The following is a 15,352-nucleotide window of genomic DNA, read 5'->3' on the forward strand; positions in this document are numbered from 1 at the left end:
CTGCTCCCTGTGGTCATGAGAGGAGACAGCTGATGTGCCCAGCAGTGTGCTGTGCTGTTAAGATAATGTATGTGATGCCTTCAGCTTGATTTTTCTTATTCAAGACATTTGGAATATTCTGTGTCTTGTAACTCAATATGCATTTTAGAATTAGTTTTATTCCTAAGTCTGTAAAAACTGCCATTGGTGTTTTGACAGGGATTGCATGAAATCTGTAGATTTGTTTAGGTAGTATGGACTTTTTAATGATATTGATTGACTCACTCCATGAGCAGTGAATGTCTTTCCATTTTTTTGTGTCCATTGATGATTTCTCTCATCAATGTTTGATAATTTTCATTGTAGAGACTTTGAACTTCTTTGCTTAAATTTATTCATAGATATTTGATTTTTTTGTAACTGTTGCGAATGGGATTTGTTTCTTGATTTATTCTTTTGTGAATTCATCACTAGCATGCAAAAATGCTACTTTTGGGGGATATATTTTGTCACCTTCAACTTTACTGAATTAGTTTACAAATTCTAGTAGCTTTTTGGTGGAGTGCTGAAGTTTTTCTGTGGATAACATCATGTCATGTGAGGACATGCACAATCCTCTGTTCCATTTTTGATGACGTTTAGTTCTCTCTCCTAATTGCGCTCTCTCTTGCTAAAACTTTCAGTACTATATTGAGTGGCAAAAGTGGATATCCTTGTCTTGTTCCAGATCTGAGAGGAAATGCTTTCAGGTTTCCCTCAGTCAATATGATATTGGCCTTTATAATTTTGATAAATGTTCCTGCTATACCTAATTTATGTTTTTTTTTTATCATAAAGAGGTTTTCAGTCTTGCTGAATGCTTTCTCTGCATCTGTTGAGATGACTGTGGTTTTTGTTTTTTTATTCTCTTGATGTGTGATTTATGAGGCTTATTGATTTGTGAATGTCCAACCTTAGATTTCTGGGATAGATTCAACTCTATTGTGATATATGATATTTTTCATATGATTTCAGATTCGGTTTGCTAGTATCTTGTTGAGAATTTTTTTTATAGTGTTCATGAGAGATGTAGGTCTATAGTTTTCCTTTTGCGCTGTGTTTTTTGAATTGATATGGAAGTAAGTCTGGCCTCATGAAAAGAATTTGACAGGATTTTGTTGTGTCCAAAATGATTGGAGTAGTTGGAAGAGTATTTGAGCTCCTTGCTCTTTAAATGTTTGTGGAATTCCGTAGTAAAACGATCAGATCCTGGACTTTTCTCTGATGGAAGACTTTTGATTACTGCTTCAGCCTTATTGCTTGTTATGAGTCTATTCAGGTTTTCTATATCTTCTTGATTTAATCTTGATATGTTATATGAATCCAGGAATTTATCCATTTCTTCAAGGTTTTCCAGTTTATTAGCATATGTTTCTTTGTGGTATTTCTTATGCCTTATTTAAATTTCAGAGGTGTCAGTTGTAATGTTTCCTTTTCCCCTTTTTCATCTGTAATTTTATTTCTTTGAGTTTTTTTCTCTATTTCTTTCTTTCTTTTTTTCAAGTCTGGTTAGAGGTTTATCCACTTTATTTTCCTCAAAATTCCGGGGCCCTGTGGGCCAGATCTCCTACCTGCACTGGCCTGATTGTCCCTTGAAAGGGAGAGTGCTGTGTGGATTGTGTGTTGAGATTGCCCTTGCTCTGCTCGACCCAGTTAGACCCATGAGGCTCAGTCCTCCTTGTCAGAGTGTGAGAATGTCTGTGGGGTGTCTAGGGGGAAAGGATGTGAGAGCTTCTATCTGCCTCCTGCCTTTCTCCAGGCGGTGCCACGCTGCCACCACAGTAGGCTGTGTTCCGAGGTTGAGGGGGAAGAAGCAATATGACTTCTATCTCTGAAACAAAGCAGCTATGAGCTCTCCAGGTGGCTCTCCTTCCTGAGCTCCTGGTCTGTCGTGTCTGGATTTCTCTCTAGCGGGGACTGCCTGCCAAAGGTACTCATTTGGTTAGGCTGTGCTGTGGCAGGGATCTCCCCTGGCCACGGACGGTGTGGGTTGACTCACTTGTTTCCCTGTGCTGCTGTCCCTGGGTCCAGTATTCCCTTACTGAACTCCTGTCCCCTTTCTCGGACACTCACCCTGGGAGGCCAGCATATACTTACTGCCTCAGGTCTTCTAGGTGGAGGAAGAGGGAGAATGCTGGGCATCTCTGTTTAGCCACTTTGAAGTCTCCGCCTCTTTCCGTTATTTGCCTTCCTCTAAGTAGCTTATTTTGATCAGCCTGATGCCCTCAGGGCTCATCTGTGTTGGAGTCTTTATCAGAATCTCTTTGCTTTTCAAGACTGAATAATAGTCCATTATATGTACACACCACATTTTGTTCATCCATTATCTGCTTTGAACACTTGGGTTGCACCCATAGTTTAAGTCATTGTGCAGAATATCTCTTCAAGATTCTATTTTCATTTCTTGTAGGCAAATACTCAGAAGTGAAATCGATAGGCTATATAGAATTTTATTTTTCCATTTTCAAGGAGATACCACACTATTTTCAACATGACTGTACGATTTCACATTCCCACTGACCACACACAATGGTATTTCTGCAAATGCTTCTCGAACACTTTTCATTTTTTACTTTTGTTTGTTTTTGTTTCTTGATAGTGGCCACCCTAGTGGGTTTGGTCTAGAATCTGTGGTAATTTTGATTTTCTTTTCACTAATGACTAGTGATGTTAAGTATTTTTTAATGTACTCATTGGCCATTTGTATATCTTCTTTGGAGAAATCATTATTCAAATTCTTTGCCAATTTATGATTATGGTTATTGTTTTATTGTTGTTGGGCTGAGTTTTCTAAATTTCTGGTTGTTGTTGCATACCAGGTATATAATTCACAAATATTTTCACGCATTACGTGAATTTCCTTTTTACTCACTTCATTGTGGTTTTTTTTTGAAATTTTATTTTGACGATCTTTACATAGCTGATTAGGGCACAAAGGGTCAAGGGCTACAGGATAGTGGGTGAGGCTACTGCTTCCACATTGTTTCATTGTGTTTTTTGAAGCACAAATTTCTAAAACTTTTTGGGAAAAAAATAAATTCCATCTCTCTGCCACACTGCTTTCTTACTTTCTTTCCAAAGAAGAAGAATTTTAACTCTTCTTCAAAGCCATGTTATGTATAATTTATTCTGAGCTTTCAGTTTACTCTTCATTTACATTTTCTCCTCTCTTTACTACCCCAAATGTGACCGTTATGTTAGCTATATTGCAAGACTGTTAATGATCTCATAGCAGTTTGTCAGTTGGAAGAAAAGGAGAGACAAGCATTTGGCACTGCAGGTGAGACACCTCTTGGGGCGCCTACATCTGTGTTTTGGAGTGTTTGGGTTTGAGCTCCAGCTCTGGTCCCTGTCCCAGCTTCCTAATGCAAACCAAGGGAGGCAGCAGACGATGCCTGCAGCCGTGTGGGGAACCTGGGTTGAGTTCCTGGCTCCTGGCGTTGCCAAGCCAAGCCCAGGCTGTTGTGAGCACGGGCAAAGTGAAGCATTGAATGAGAACTTGCTGCCTACCTGACTGTTTCTTTCTGTCTTTCAAATAAAGAAGAAAATAAATACATAAATTTTAAAAAAGAAGAAGAGCTACAAGGAGTCTCTTTCCAGCTGTGTGTTGAACCTGAGCGCCTCACTTTACAGAGCTAGAGGTGGAAGCAACAAGTACATCAGTCAGTTGGAAAGGGGCAGGTTGGGATGTTAACATGGACAAATCCTTCCACCCTCACTGTTGTTTTATTGATGGCAGTGAAGAAATATGCTTTGGAGAAGAATGGATCATAACAAATGAGAAAGATATTTCTTTGTTTATTTAAGGATCTATGATATGCCATATGATGACACTTTTTGCAACTTATTTAACCCTCCATTGAAGTTTTATTATTATCTTTCCATTTTACAAATTAAGGATCTAAATTTCACAAAAGTTAGGGGACATGCCTGGTCATGATTGAGCCTAAATTGTTTTTCTCTCCAAGGTATTTATTTTGGGACTCAAACTCATGCTACCCTTTAAAAAATAATTTTTCTTGTTTCTTTTTTAATTTTTTATTTTAAAGGTATAAATTTTTGAGATATTTGTTTTTATTGCAAAGGCAGGTTTACAGGGAGAAGAAGAGTCAGTGAGAAAAATCTTCCATCTACTGTTTCATTCCCCAAATGGATGCAGTGGCTGGAGTTGATTGATCAGTTGATTGAAGTCAGGAGCTTCTCCTGGGTCTCCTATATGGGTGCAGGGAACCCAAGGACTCGAGCCATAATCTACTGCTTCCCTGGCCATAAGTAGGGAGCTGGATCAAAAGTGGAGCAGGCAGGACACAAACCAGTGCCTACATGCAATGCCAGTGCTACAATCATAGTATTAGCCCATTACTGCAGTACACTGACCTCAACCTCCTGCTGCCTGTTTGAAAGCAGATTTATGTATACCCAAAACACAGTAAAAAATGTTTAGTTGGGGGCCCAGTGCAGTAGCCTAGTGGCTAAATCATCACCTTGCATGTGCTGGGATCCCACATGGGCGCTGGTTCTAATCCTGGCATCCTCACCTCCCATCCAGCTCCCTGCTTGTGGCCTGGGAAAGCAGTAGAGGACGGTCCAAAGCCTTGGGACCCTGCACCAACATAGGAGATCCAGAAGAAGCTCCTGGCTCCAAGCTTCAGATAGGCACAGCTCTGGCTGTTGCGGCTACTTGGGGAGTGAATCAACAGAAGATCTTCCTCTCTGCCTCTTCTCCTCTCTATTTATCTGACTTTCCAATAAAAATAAGTCTTTTAGACAAAATGCTTGGTGTTTGTGTTTGTTAATAGAGAGCACATGTAGTGTGTAAGCAGTAATATTTGCCTTTAGAGATAAGCTTTCCTCTCTCTCAGGCATCCAATGGAAAGCTTTGGACACTTGTGGTTGGAAACCCTGAGATCATGTCCTTGTGACGTTGTTCTCATCCTTGGTGCTGGGGGCCATGTTCTCCATGCAAAGACCTTGTATTAATCTGCTCAGTTAGACACTGCTGAGGACAGTGAAGCTTTGTTTGCTATGTGTACTCATTCCGGAGTCACACGCTTAGTTCAAATTCTGGCTCTTCTGCAACCCAGAGTTCAACACGTGGCTGTCTGTGCCCTGGTTTTCTCGTCTGTAAAGTGGAAATAGCACCCCTGTCACAGGATTGCTGTGGGGATTAAATGAGGAGATATTTTTGAAGTGTGTCATTCTGTGGGTACTCAGTCAACTGAAGCACGTATGTGTTGCCAAATATGCAAATTTGAATTTCACCTGACTATGGTAATTATTATATTGTTGTAATGTACAATAGAAAGTCTCTGTTACCCTTCCTTTTTGTATTCATTATTTCTTTCCGTCTGCCAGAGGCCAGCAGAAATAGTAGATGAGGAAGAAGATGGAGAGAAAATGACGAAGGAAGAGGGACAGAAGGAAGACTTTGCAGGAATGAATGGTGATGTGGAAGGTGATGGCGAGAGACAGGTGGCAGATGTCCCCGAGCAGGTTGAGGAGATCCCAGACACCAGTGAGGAGCAGGCAGCTCCCGCGCGCGTGAGCAGAGGCACCGATGAGGAAAATGGGGAGGAGCTGGAGCCGGTCACCAGCGAGCTTCAGCCGGCAGCTGATGAAGAAGGAAAGGCTCAAGGAGCTGGAAATGGACACGAGGAGGTATTTCTGTTCTTGTGCCTACTTGTGTGCCCACAAGAATATGTGTGTGTGTGTGTGAGTGTGTGTGTGTGTGTGTGTGTGCGCGCACAATGCAGGAGTTACTCAAACACATAAGACTTGTGCTGAAACCAATCAGGCTTCAATGGAGAGCTCTAACACCATTTACTCATTTCATTGACCCCTTAAAGCCAGTTCCCTCTCTGACAGTCCATGTTTATTGTTCTGTTGTCCACCCATCTATCTCCTACCTCATTTTCCAAAAAAGTACTCTAAAGATTTCTTTTTTAAAAAAATTATTTATTTTACTTGAAAGGCAAGTTACAGAGGGAGAGATAGAGGTCCTTCATCTGCTAGCCCTTTCCCCAAATGGCTCAAGGGACTTCTTGGCTTTCTAGATGTATGAAAACCTAGTTTCTAGTTTATTTAGTTCACCTAAAATGGAGTAGTTAATTTAAGCATTCACTGCATAGAGCACTTGTGTATTTAACAACGGCTGAATACAGGAGAACAAGTGGAGCAGTGACGAAGCACAGGATGGTCTCATGGGAGCCGGCATTATGGCTTAACAGAGAAAGCCACTGACTCTGATGCCAGCAGACCATATGGCTGCTGGTCTGAGTAGCCTGCTCCATTTCTCATCCAGTTCCCTGCTGAATTTCTTGGCAAGCAGCCAAAGGGGACCCAAGTACTTGAGTCCCTGAGTACATGGGAGACCTAGATGAAACCCCTGGCCCTTTGTTGTTGAGGCCATTTGGATAGAGAACCACTGGATGGAAGATGGACAACCTTTGCCTCTCACCCGCTGTCTCCTCCCTTCCTCTTTCTTTCCCACTGTCTCTAAATCTGCTTTTCAAATAGAATAAATCATTCTTTAAAAAATACTCTCATGGCTAGGACTCCATGCCTAGTGCAAAGTTGTTTGTAATCAACTGTACAACATATACAGAATATTCTTAACATTTCAATGAGCACACCCAAGGTGTCTGTAATTTCATCTTTTCTCAAAGTGACTTTAATTTTTTCTCTGGTTTATTCTGTAAGAATTTCTTTTTATATAGATCTGTGTGGTCCCTGGTATCGTTTACTTAGCAAACTCAGCAGTAAGTATCAAAGAAAAAAAAAAAGACCTTTGTTGTACTAGCGTTTGGCGAAAATTTATAGCATGAAATAAAAGTATGCTTCTATTTGGGAGCAGATAGTAATATCCTAGCATGCATTTTGTTCAGTGGCCTAGCTTAATTCAATGTATGACCTAAATAAGATTTAACAAATGAATGGACTGCTTGTCCTTCCGTCTTCCATAAATACAACTCTAAATATAATCCTATAGTTTCCAACAACATGAGTGGACCTGGAAGACATCATGTTAAGTGAAATAAACCAGGTGCAGAAAAATAAATAATGCATAATCTCACTTATGTGTGGAATCTACAAAGGTTAACCATGTAGAAGCAGAGAGTAGAATGGTGATTACAAATGGTAGTGGATGGGGATTTGGAGCTGTTGGCCAAGAAACACACAGTTTAACTTAGATAAGGGGTGACATTGTGAGAGCTGTTTTGTACAGCCCAGGGATTCCAGTTAGTGACAATGTGTCTCATATGTCGAAATCCCTGAGTAACTTTTTTATTTTCTCTCAATAGGAAATATGCTAAATAGTATCTAGGCTAATTAGACTGATATAGCCATTATAATCTGTGTGTGTCTGTGTATATTTTAAGATTATACCATGAATATATGTAATTCTTATGTCCACTAAAGTGAATTAAAAATAGGGAAGAAAAATAGATTTTTGATGGAATTAGGCATCAGTTAAGATCAAAGTTATATAATTGAGCAAGAGCCTGAAGTGCTGGTATCTGTAGAAAATAGTGAGTCCAAATTCACAGGGATGAAAATGAGCAGGCCTGATATGTGACTAGTTAAACATTTTAGGGATTATGCAAATGCTTTAAGACAAGTCGTTCATAAAGAAATTTGACTCCTATACTGATGGATTTTATTCCACTCTCCATGGTCTGTGGAAAGGTGGGGTTAAGATAAGTGTATGTTGGTACAGAATAACTGAAAGTCATACGTAGTGTTTTTCATGATACGTGTTTTCTGTGATCTTTTTGAGGACTTTCATATGTGTGTGGGTTTCAAACTTTTTGGCATGCCAAAGTAAACCTGTGTTTTAATTGCATTTTCTTTGAACTTTTTGAAGTACTCCTGCACTTTAAGCTTCTCAAATATATGAAGATCCAGATTTTTATGAAATTAACTATTATCTATTCATAAGTTTTTTAAAAGAATGCTTTTCTTATAGTGTGGCTACAAGTTTATCATGTGGCATTTGTCCCATGTAGCAGTTTTTGTACTAAGTGATACGTTTGTAGAACAGCTGTAAACAGAGAAAATAGTAATCAGTTGACATTTATTGAGCCTGGGTGAAGACACTATTAGAGATGTTCCACAAGGTAACACTATGAAGTAAGACATAGTCTCAGGAATGTATTTTTTTTTCTCCTTGAATGCACGCGTCGTGGATTATGGTTGTTTGTGGGAATTGGAGCTGCTCTCCTTGTTCCCCATACTGGAGCCACCGTGGGGGCCATGGAGCTTCCAGGATTTTACAGAGCAGAGTTTGAAGCCCAGTGCATCCTCCTTAGTTCTCCAGATAGTGAGGGCTTTAAAGACCAGCTGCCAAGCAGACAGTATCATCAGCAATGCATGAGAAGGCCAAGTGACCTGAACAGTGGTTGCTGTTGGAGAAAAGCTGCCCATGCACTTTGTTTTTTGCTATCCTGCTCCTCTTTTCCTGATATTCGATAGCATTCCATATCACGGTGGCAGTGAAATCTGCGACACTTGGGGGAACCAAGGCACCAAGGTCCTCGGGACTGGGACTGGATTAATGGGATAGGAAAGTTGGAATGATGGCAACTTCGGTCCTTTGTCTCTGAAACTGCTAAGCTGGAAATGATAAATGTTCAAAGAAAAATTCCAAGAGCAATAAAGCAAACCAGGGAGAGCAGTGACGCTGTGGCATGGGAGATGGAGTGTGCCTGCAGAGCACAGGATGGGTTATGGGCTCAGAAAGGGCTTCCATCAAATACTGTGTTGAGACTAGAATGTGTACTGAGTCATGGTGGACTCGGCCAAGGGAACCGGAGGAGTCTTTTAGCTGAACATTCATACGATCAAATCAAATATTCAGTAATACATTTCTCAGTAGATTTTTCTTCTAAAGAACTAAATGTCTTTGCTTTGATCTCTTTCCTTTTAGGCTAATACAGACCCTCAAAGACCACCAAGGCCAGAAGTCAAGATCACAAGTCCACAAGAAAATGAAAGCAACGAACAAAGCAAGGACTATGCTGTCGTGGCATAGATGATTTTTTAAAAATATGTGGATTACAAGAAAATTGAAGGATTGCAATACTTGAATAATAAGTGCATAGTTATTGCTAAATGTAATGTGACAACATGGTTGGATACTACCTACTGCATTTTGAAATTACAGGCCTACTTGAAAGACTAGATAAACTTTAGCAGCTACTAAAGGAGAAATGACTTACTTTTATGGTATACATTTTTAAAAATAAGAAAATTAAATAGGATGGACAGAGGAGAGTTTATACTGGGAGATTATTGACCACTTGTCTTTGAGAAGGATAAAAACATAGAATCAGTTGTTTTATGTATTTTACTATAAGTTCACAGATGAAATTATTAGATGGTAGGTTATTCAGAAGCACTTATGTAAGGCATAGAATCTTAAAGGGTTGATAATAGCAAAGAATGCACTGCTTCTGAAGACAGTCAACTCTCAGAGGGAGAAATTCCAGTTTAGTTTCAGAGGTAATCTGGAGATAGCAAATAGATTAAAATATTTCCCCAACCCACTGACATTGCTCCCGCTTTTCTTCCTCAGCTAAGCCCTGCCTTCTTCACACTGAACAGGCAGTCCAAGGTGTTCGATATGGAAGGAGGAAGCATTTTTTTCAGAGCACTTGTGTTTAACATGCTCATGCTTCCAGGTTTCGAGGCTTGTGGCTCTAATACACATGCTCAGCAAGGAATGATAAAGGAATATTCTGTTGTGTTACTAAGTCTGGCTGGCTGAACAGCAAATTCTGAAAATCCTCTGAATTTTCACTGACCCAGTTAGTCTTTATCAATAATATCCCTTTGTGTTCCTCATGTTATTATGTCAGGAAGCCTGGGTGTTTTAAAGATTTGTATCCTTTCTGAGTTTTTTGTTTGTTTGTTTCTACATTTTTGGTTTTTCAATTAAAAGAAGACAGTTATAATTAGAAGAAAAAACTAAGCTATATGAAAAGTTTGTGACTGCTCATTTTTACTTGCCATTCTACCTTATTTCTATTAGGACTGTCCTATAATATTTTCACCCCTGAGGATCTCACCAAATATTTAGTTTTCCTGGATGGCTGTATTTAGACACAGGCAGATACCTGTCTGTATAATTAGCAACCATCAGATGGAAATTATAGGAAAAAAAAACTTTTAAAATTGTAATGAAACCAGTGCCTGATTACTACTTTGTGGGCTGATTAAATTAATTTAGTCACCCGATGAGGTGTATGTGGGAAAAAGCATAATTGAATTCTCAGATGCTGCTGCTGTTCTTTAAATATGCAAATAATATATTTTATGATGAAAAAGTATATTTTTAATTACATAGAACTTGTGAATTGGAAGTTTAGCTTCTAGTACTTTTGTACAACTGCTTATTAATCATACGTTTAAAAGATATTTTCCCCCTGAATGTTTCATGACCATTTGGAATAAAGATATTTGGCAGTTATATAAAGCACTTAATAATGCTATAAAAGTCAGGTGTGTTTTCCTTAACAGCTATTTTAGTGTTTCCTGTAAGTAGGAAGTGTAAGCAGAGATTATAACAGTATTGAAAGCGATAATGATAGGATAATGAGCACCTGTGGCTGGGGCGCTGTGTTTCTGGCGTAAACGCCAGCAGGCGCTCTTCCCGTGTGCTCACTCCTCCCAACGGGGCAGTGAACAGCAGTGTAGACTCCAAGCAGCCATCCCGTGTGCTCACTCCTCCCAGCGGGGCAGTGAGCAGCAGTGTAGACTCCAAGCAGCCATCCTGTGTGCCCGGGGGGCATTACCTGCTGCTCTCCTCACGTTCAATTCTTGAACTCTTACTGGGTCTGGGATAAATGATTTTAAGTAGTTTATACAAATATAAAACTAAGTTTAATAATTTATAGATACATCATCAAGGTGACTCTTTTCATTTTCAGTAAAGAGCTTTTCTTCTTTAAGGAAGACATTTCTGTATTTTTCTTCTTTTTTTTTCTTTATTATATTATAAAGCTTAGGGAAACACCTCAGCATCATTTTAATGATGTACAGCATTGAAATTTTACGTGAAAAATAAAGATTTGTATTTTAAGCATACCTCAAGAAGCTAATAAGGCACAATATTTGTACCAAAAGGTTTTTTTTTTTCTGGTTTATTTTAATGGGGACATCGTATTCTCTTGTGTACACATTTGTTGTACAAGATATAATTGTTGACAAGATAAAATTGTGATCTGCCTTGGGGGGAAGGATGATAACTTACTGCAGTAAAACACCTGAAAAATACATATTACTAAAAGAAAAAAAAAGACAAATGCGTTGTCTAACCAAGAAAGGAGTCATTCACAGAGAAATAAAATTGTGGGCATGGCTTTGGAAATAACTTGAATATAATGAAGAAACTGCACCTCCCAGGTATAGCAGTGTCTTCTGTAGGGGTGGTGGTCTGCATGGCTGACTAGCTCCACAAATTGAACGAGGCTTACTACAGGCTTGGCGTCCATTTATGGGAGTGAATGGAGGAGCTCTTGGTTAGACTTTGTGTTCTATTTTACAGAGACAGGGTGCTATGAGAAACTTAGGTTGCTTTCATATGTGATAGCCAGAATAATGTTTTGAGATGTTAGTTCCTTATGATGCTGTGTACACAGATTTCATACTTTTAACTGTAGGAAGCTAGTTGCTTCAACTTAGCTGTATTCAGGATCCTTGCACGTAGCTGATTTATTAGTGAAACTGGAACATTAAGAATTCTGCTGAACCAATAAAGATTTCTTGTTTAACATCATGTTTAGGCTAAGGACTTTCTACCAGACTTAGCTTCTGTTAAAATAGTTCTTAAGCACCCAGTGCCTTCTAGCTATAAAATGATACTATGCCTGTAGAGTAAGTTTGTATTCATCATTTTTCTCTGTGAACACAGGATGATCTTTTTATTATTAAGATCTTGCTTCTTTTTGATAATATTAGAACACCTGGCCTATGGGAAGAGTGTGTTAGTGTCATGCTCTGGTTTCATTCTGAAAGTGTTAATTCTTGCCATGGTGTGTAAAGACAGAACCATTTAATGGATTCCTGACCCAGACTCAGTCAAATATCGCAGGTTCTCAGTTGTGAAGTCAGGCTAACAGGAGTTATTCATGCTAATCTTTCCAGTCTGTAGCTCATAAATAAGCAAAGTTTTCACAAAAAAATGTTCAAGGTACGCACAGAGGATGAAGTCTATGTGTATTTCCTCCCAGCAAAGTTTTACTGAAAGAAGAATGAGACAGACACTCGCGCAGCTGGTGGGCCGGTGGAGGTCTTAGACGGGACTGCGAGCTGGTGTCTACTTAGACGGGGTTTTTACAGGCTTGAGTTTCTTCCCCCTAGGAAACCTCTTTATCTTGTTTTACTAACTCCTATAAAGAATTAGATCCCCCCTTTCATTTTAAACAGTTTAAAAGGCAGACAATGTTGAACAGAAGCATCACAACTGTTGCCAATTGGAGCAGAAATGTAGTATATAAATAAAATGTATAGATATAAATAAAATGCTCTTTTCAAAGCACTCACACACTTTAAAACACTTTTAAAAAGTTTTTTTCAGGCACAGCATTACTAACAGAACAAAGCTCTTTTGATGGATGTTGAGAGAAGCAACGTGTGACAACATTGAGAGGAAATGATAGGAAGTAATAGGTACCATGTTCTTTAAAATATTAGTTCCCTGGTACTTTAAAAGCTTTTTCCCCCCCAAAATAATAAAGCTACCAGAATCCTAATGAAAAAAAAAAATCTAGTCTACGTAGGAGTGTGGAAAGGAAGATTTCAACGCAGGGAAAGGAGAGACAGAGAGAGGTCTCTCATCTGCTGGTTCACTCCCCAAGTGACTGCAGTGTTCACAGCTGAGTTGATCCAAAGCCAGGGGCCAGAAGTTTCTTCCTGGTCTCCCGCTTGGGTGCTGGGTCCTAAGGCTTTGGGCCATTCTCCAGTGCTTTCCCATTCCAGGCTAGCTGGATGGGAAGCGGGGCTGCCAGGATGAGAACCAGCGCCCATAAGGGATCCTGGCACATTCAAGGCAAGGACTTTAGCCACTCGGCCTGTTGCTGCCGCCCAGCAGCGGCGACACTAAAATGACGAGACATACTCTGGGGGTCTGGGAAAAGCCGGAACCATAACCAGACCCCTCACTGCCAAAAGCGGCTGCGTTTAAAACCTTCTCTCCACTGCTCCTGTCCCCATTGGTCTAAGCTTTCCTCCCCGCTTCTCTCCGGCACCCTTCCTCCCTCCAGCCCTTCTTCTCCCTCGTCCTGTCTTTTTCCGTCCACCGTCCGTCCGTCCGTCCGTCCGTCATCACCTGTCTGTTGTCCATCCTGTCCGTCGTCGTCGTTTGTCGTCCTTCGTCCTCTGTTGTCCGCCGCCTAGCTTTAATGGCTACTTTTATATCGTTCTCCACCAATCACTTCTCCCGTGGGTCCACTTGGCGCTATGTGATAGGCCAGTAACCACAGCGAGGGCGTTAGCCTATCCCTGTGACTTCCTGTTTACCTGCTGGCGAGACCAATTCTGCCTCCTGGCCCCGGGTCAGCCACCATCTTGCAACGACCCCTGCCAGTCCCAGGAGGAGCTTTACCCACCCCACCCCCCCTCCACAAGGCCACAGTGCTGAGCCCTGTTTTTGTTTTGTTTTTGTTTTAATGTATTATTGGAGCAGTTGGTAGAAATTTATTATTAAGAGTGTTGGAAAGTCAGATGTACATAGAGGAGAAACAGAGAGGAAGATCTTCTTTCCATTGATTCATTCCTCAAACGGTTGCAAGGGCTGGAGTTGAGCTGATCCAAAGCCAGGAGCCTGGAGCCTCTTCCAGGTCTCCCACGCGGGTGCAGGGTCCCAAGTCCTTCGACTGTCTTCAACTGCTTTCCCAGGCTGCAAACAGAGAGCTGGATGGGAAACTGGGTCACCGGGATTAGAACCAGTGCCCGTATAGGATCCTGGTGAGTGCAAGGACAGGATTTTAGCCACTAGGCTACTGTGCTGGGCCCTATTTTTTTGGGGGGGGTGTTTTTTAGTTGTGAGTTATATCAAATTTTAAAAAAAGAAAAAACTAACATAGCATTTGTCTTGTTTGCATGAAGGAACTAACAGTACATACTTTTTTTCTTCAATCAGTTTTAAGCAACACATTCTTTAGGGGCAGACTGTTTCAGACCAGGCACTGTTAGAAGTTATCACTGTGTGTGTGTGTGTGTGTGTGTGTGTGTGTGAGAGAGAGAGAGAGAGAGAGAGAGAGAGAGAAATTAGAGAGAGTGAGCACATGTATCAAGGAATCTTTTTGGTTAGGTATAGGAACAACACAGGCTGAAAGACTGACATAATAGTCTGGAAGTTTACACAATGCTCATGCTGAGTGGAGAAGGATTTTAGCATTGTTATGTGAACAAAAGGTCACCCTAGAATGGAGCTATTTTCTAAAGTTAGATTAAACTCTAGTTCTTTGCTGTTGAATAGAATTGATATGGAAATTATAAGATCTTCTTTTTATAAAACGTGCTGGTACATACGAGGGTATAATTTTTGTTTTTGTTATAAAATTTGTGTACTTCCTCCCTTGAAGTTCGAGTGATGCAAAAGAAAAATGAGGGTCTCCAATTGTTGATGAGGAAGAAATAATACTATTTTTGATGAGGCATAATAACCTACAGGGAATTAAGAATTAAGAAAGAACTGAAAAATCTGAGTAACCATAAACATCTGAGCTCCATACATATTTTAATCAATGAGTTGGGACCAAAGGAGTTTCTTGTAGCTTCATCAGTTTGACCATACAGTTTGTGTATTTCACTTGTTGTCACGTATGCAATGGTGGAAGGTAAGAGGGGGGATTATTTTAGAAGAGAAACCCTTTGTTGTTGTTTTTTTTTTTTGCTTTGTTTTGGCTTGACATTTTTTCTCTTAAATGTTGAATGTATAATGATAATGAGTAACTTGATGTTTAGCAAAGATTATATTGAGCTTACCGTTTTTATATGATTGGTTTCATTAGAATATCTCTGTAAGGACCGCTATTTGTGTTTAATCAATAGGGAGCATTTTAGATTTTTTTCTTTCTGTATCCGTGCACTCTAAAATGTAAACTTCTGTTATCTTTTAAGCAGACGTGTGTTTTATACGATTAAAATGTGTTTGCTGGTTTATTATTTGCGTATGATATTGTAGTACTAGTATTTCTTGTATTAATAGTTTTGAAGGAATTTTTCACAAATACAACTTAAACATTTTGACTTTAATCATGTAGAAATCCAGCACATTTAAAGGCTTTTCTGTTTGGCATAAATATTAGACTTCATCATGTAAAGATTTTTT

At 39.8% G+C, this 15,352-nt stretch overlaps 1 protein-coding gene across 2 annotated transcripts in view; it reads left to right on the forward strand.

Annotated features, from left to right (window-relative positions):
* The window catches only part of DCDC2 (doublecortin domain containing 2), a 154,553-nt gene extending 145,206 nt beyond the window's left edge, over window positions 1–9,347 (forward strand). Inside the window, exons 11-12 of one of the 2 annotated variants that reach the window (XM_058667442.1) lie at window positions 5,374–5,676; window positions 8,945–9,347. In XM_058667442.1, the coding sequence (XP_058523425.1) occupies window positions 5,374–5,676; window positions 8,945–9,049 (408 nt within the window). In that variant the 3' untranslated portion in view covers window positions 9,050–9,347. The remainder of the gene's footprint in view (window positions 1–5,373; window positions 5,677–8,944) is intronic. The other variant, XM_004593088.3, reaches the window with a different exon arrangement.
* The last annotated feature ends 6,005 nt before the right edge of the window (window positions 9,348–15,352 follow it).

The sequence above is a fragment of the Ochotona princeps genome, chromosome 1 (genome assembly GCF_030435755.1).
Source record: "Ochotona princeps isolate mOchPri1 chromosome 1, mOchPri1.hap1, whole genome shotgun sequence".
In the NCBI taxonomy this organism is placed as follows: domain Eukaryota; kingdom Metazoa; phylum Chordata; class Mammalia; order Lagomorpha; family Ochotonidae; genus Ochotona; species Ochotona princeps.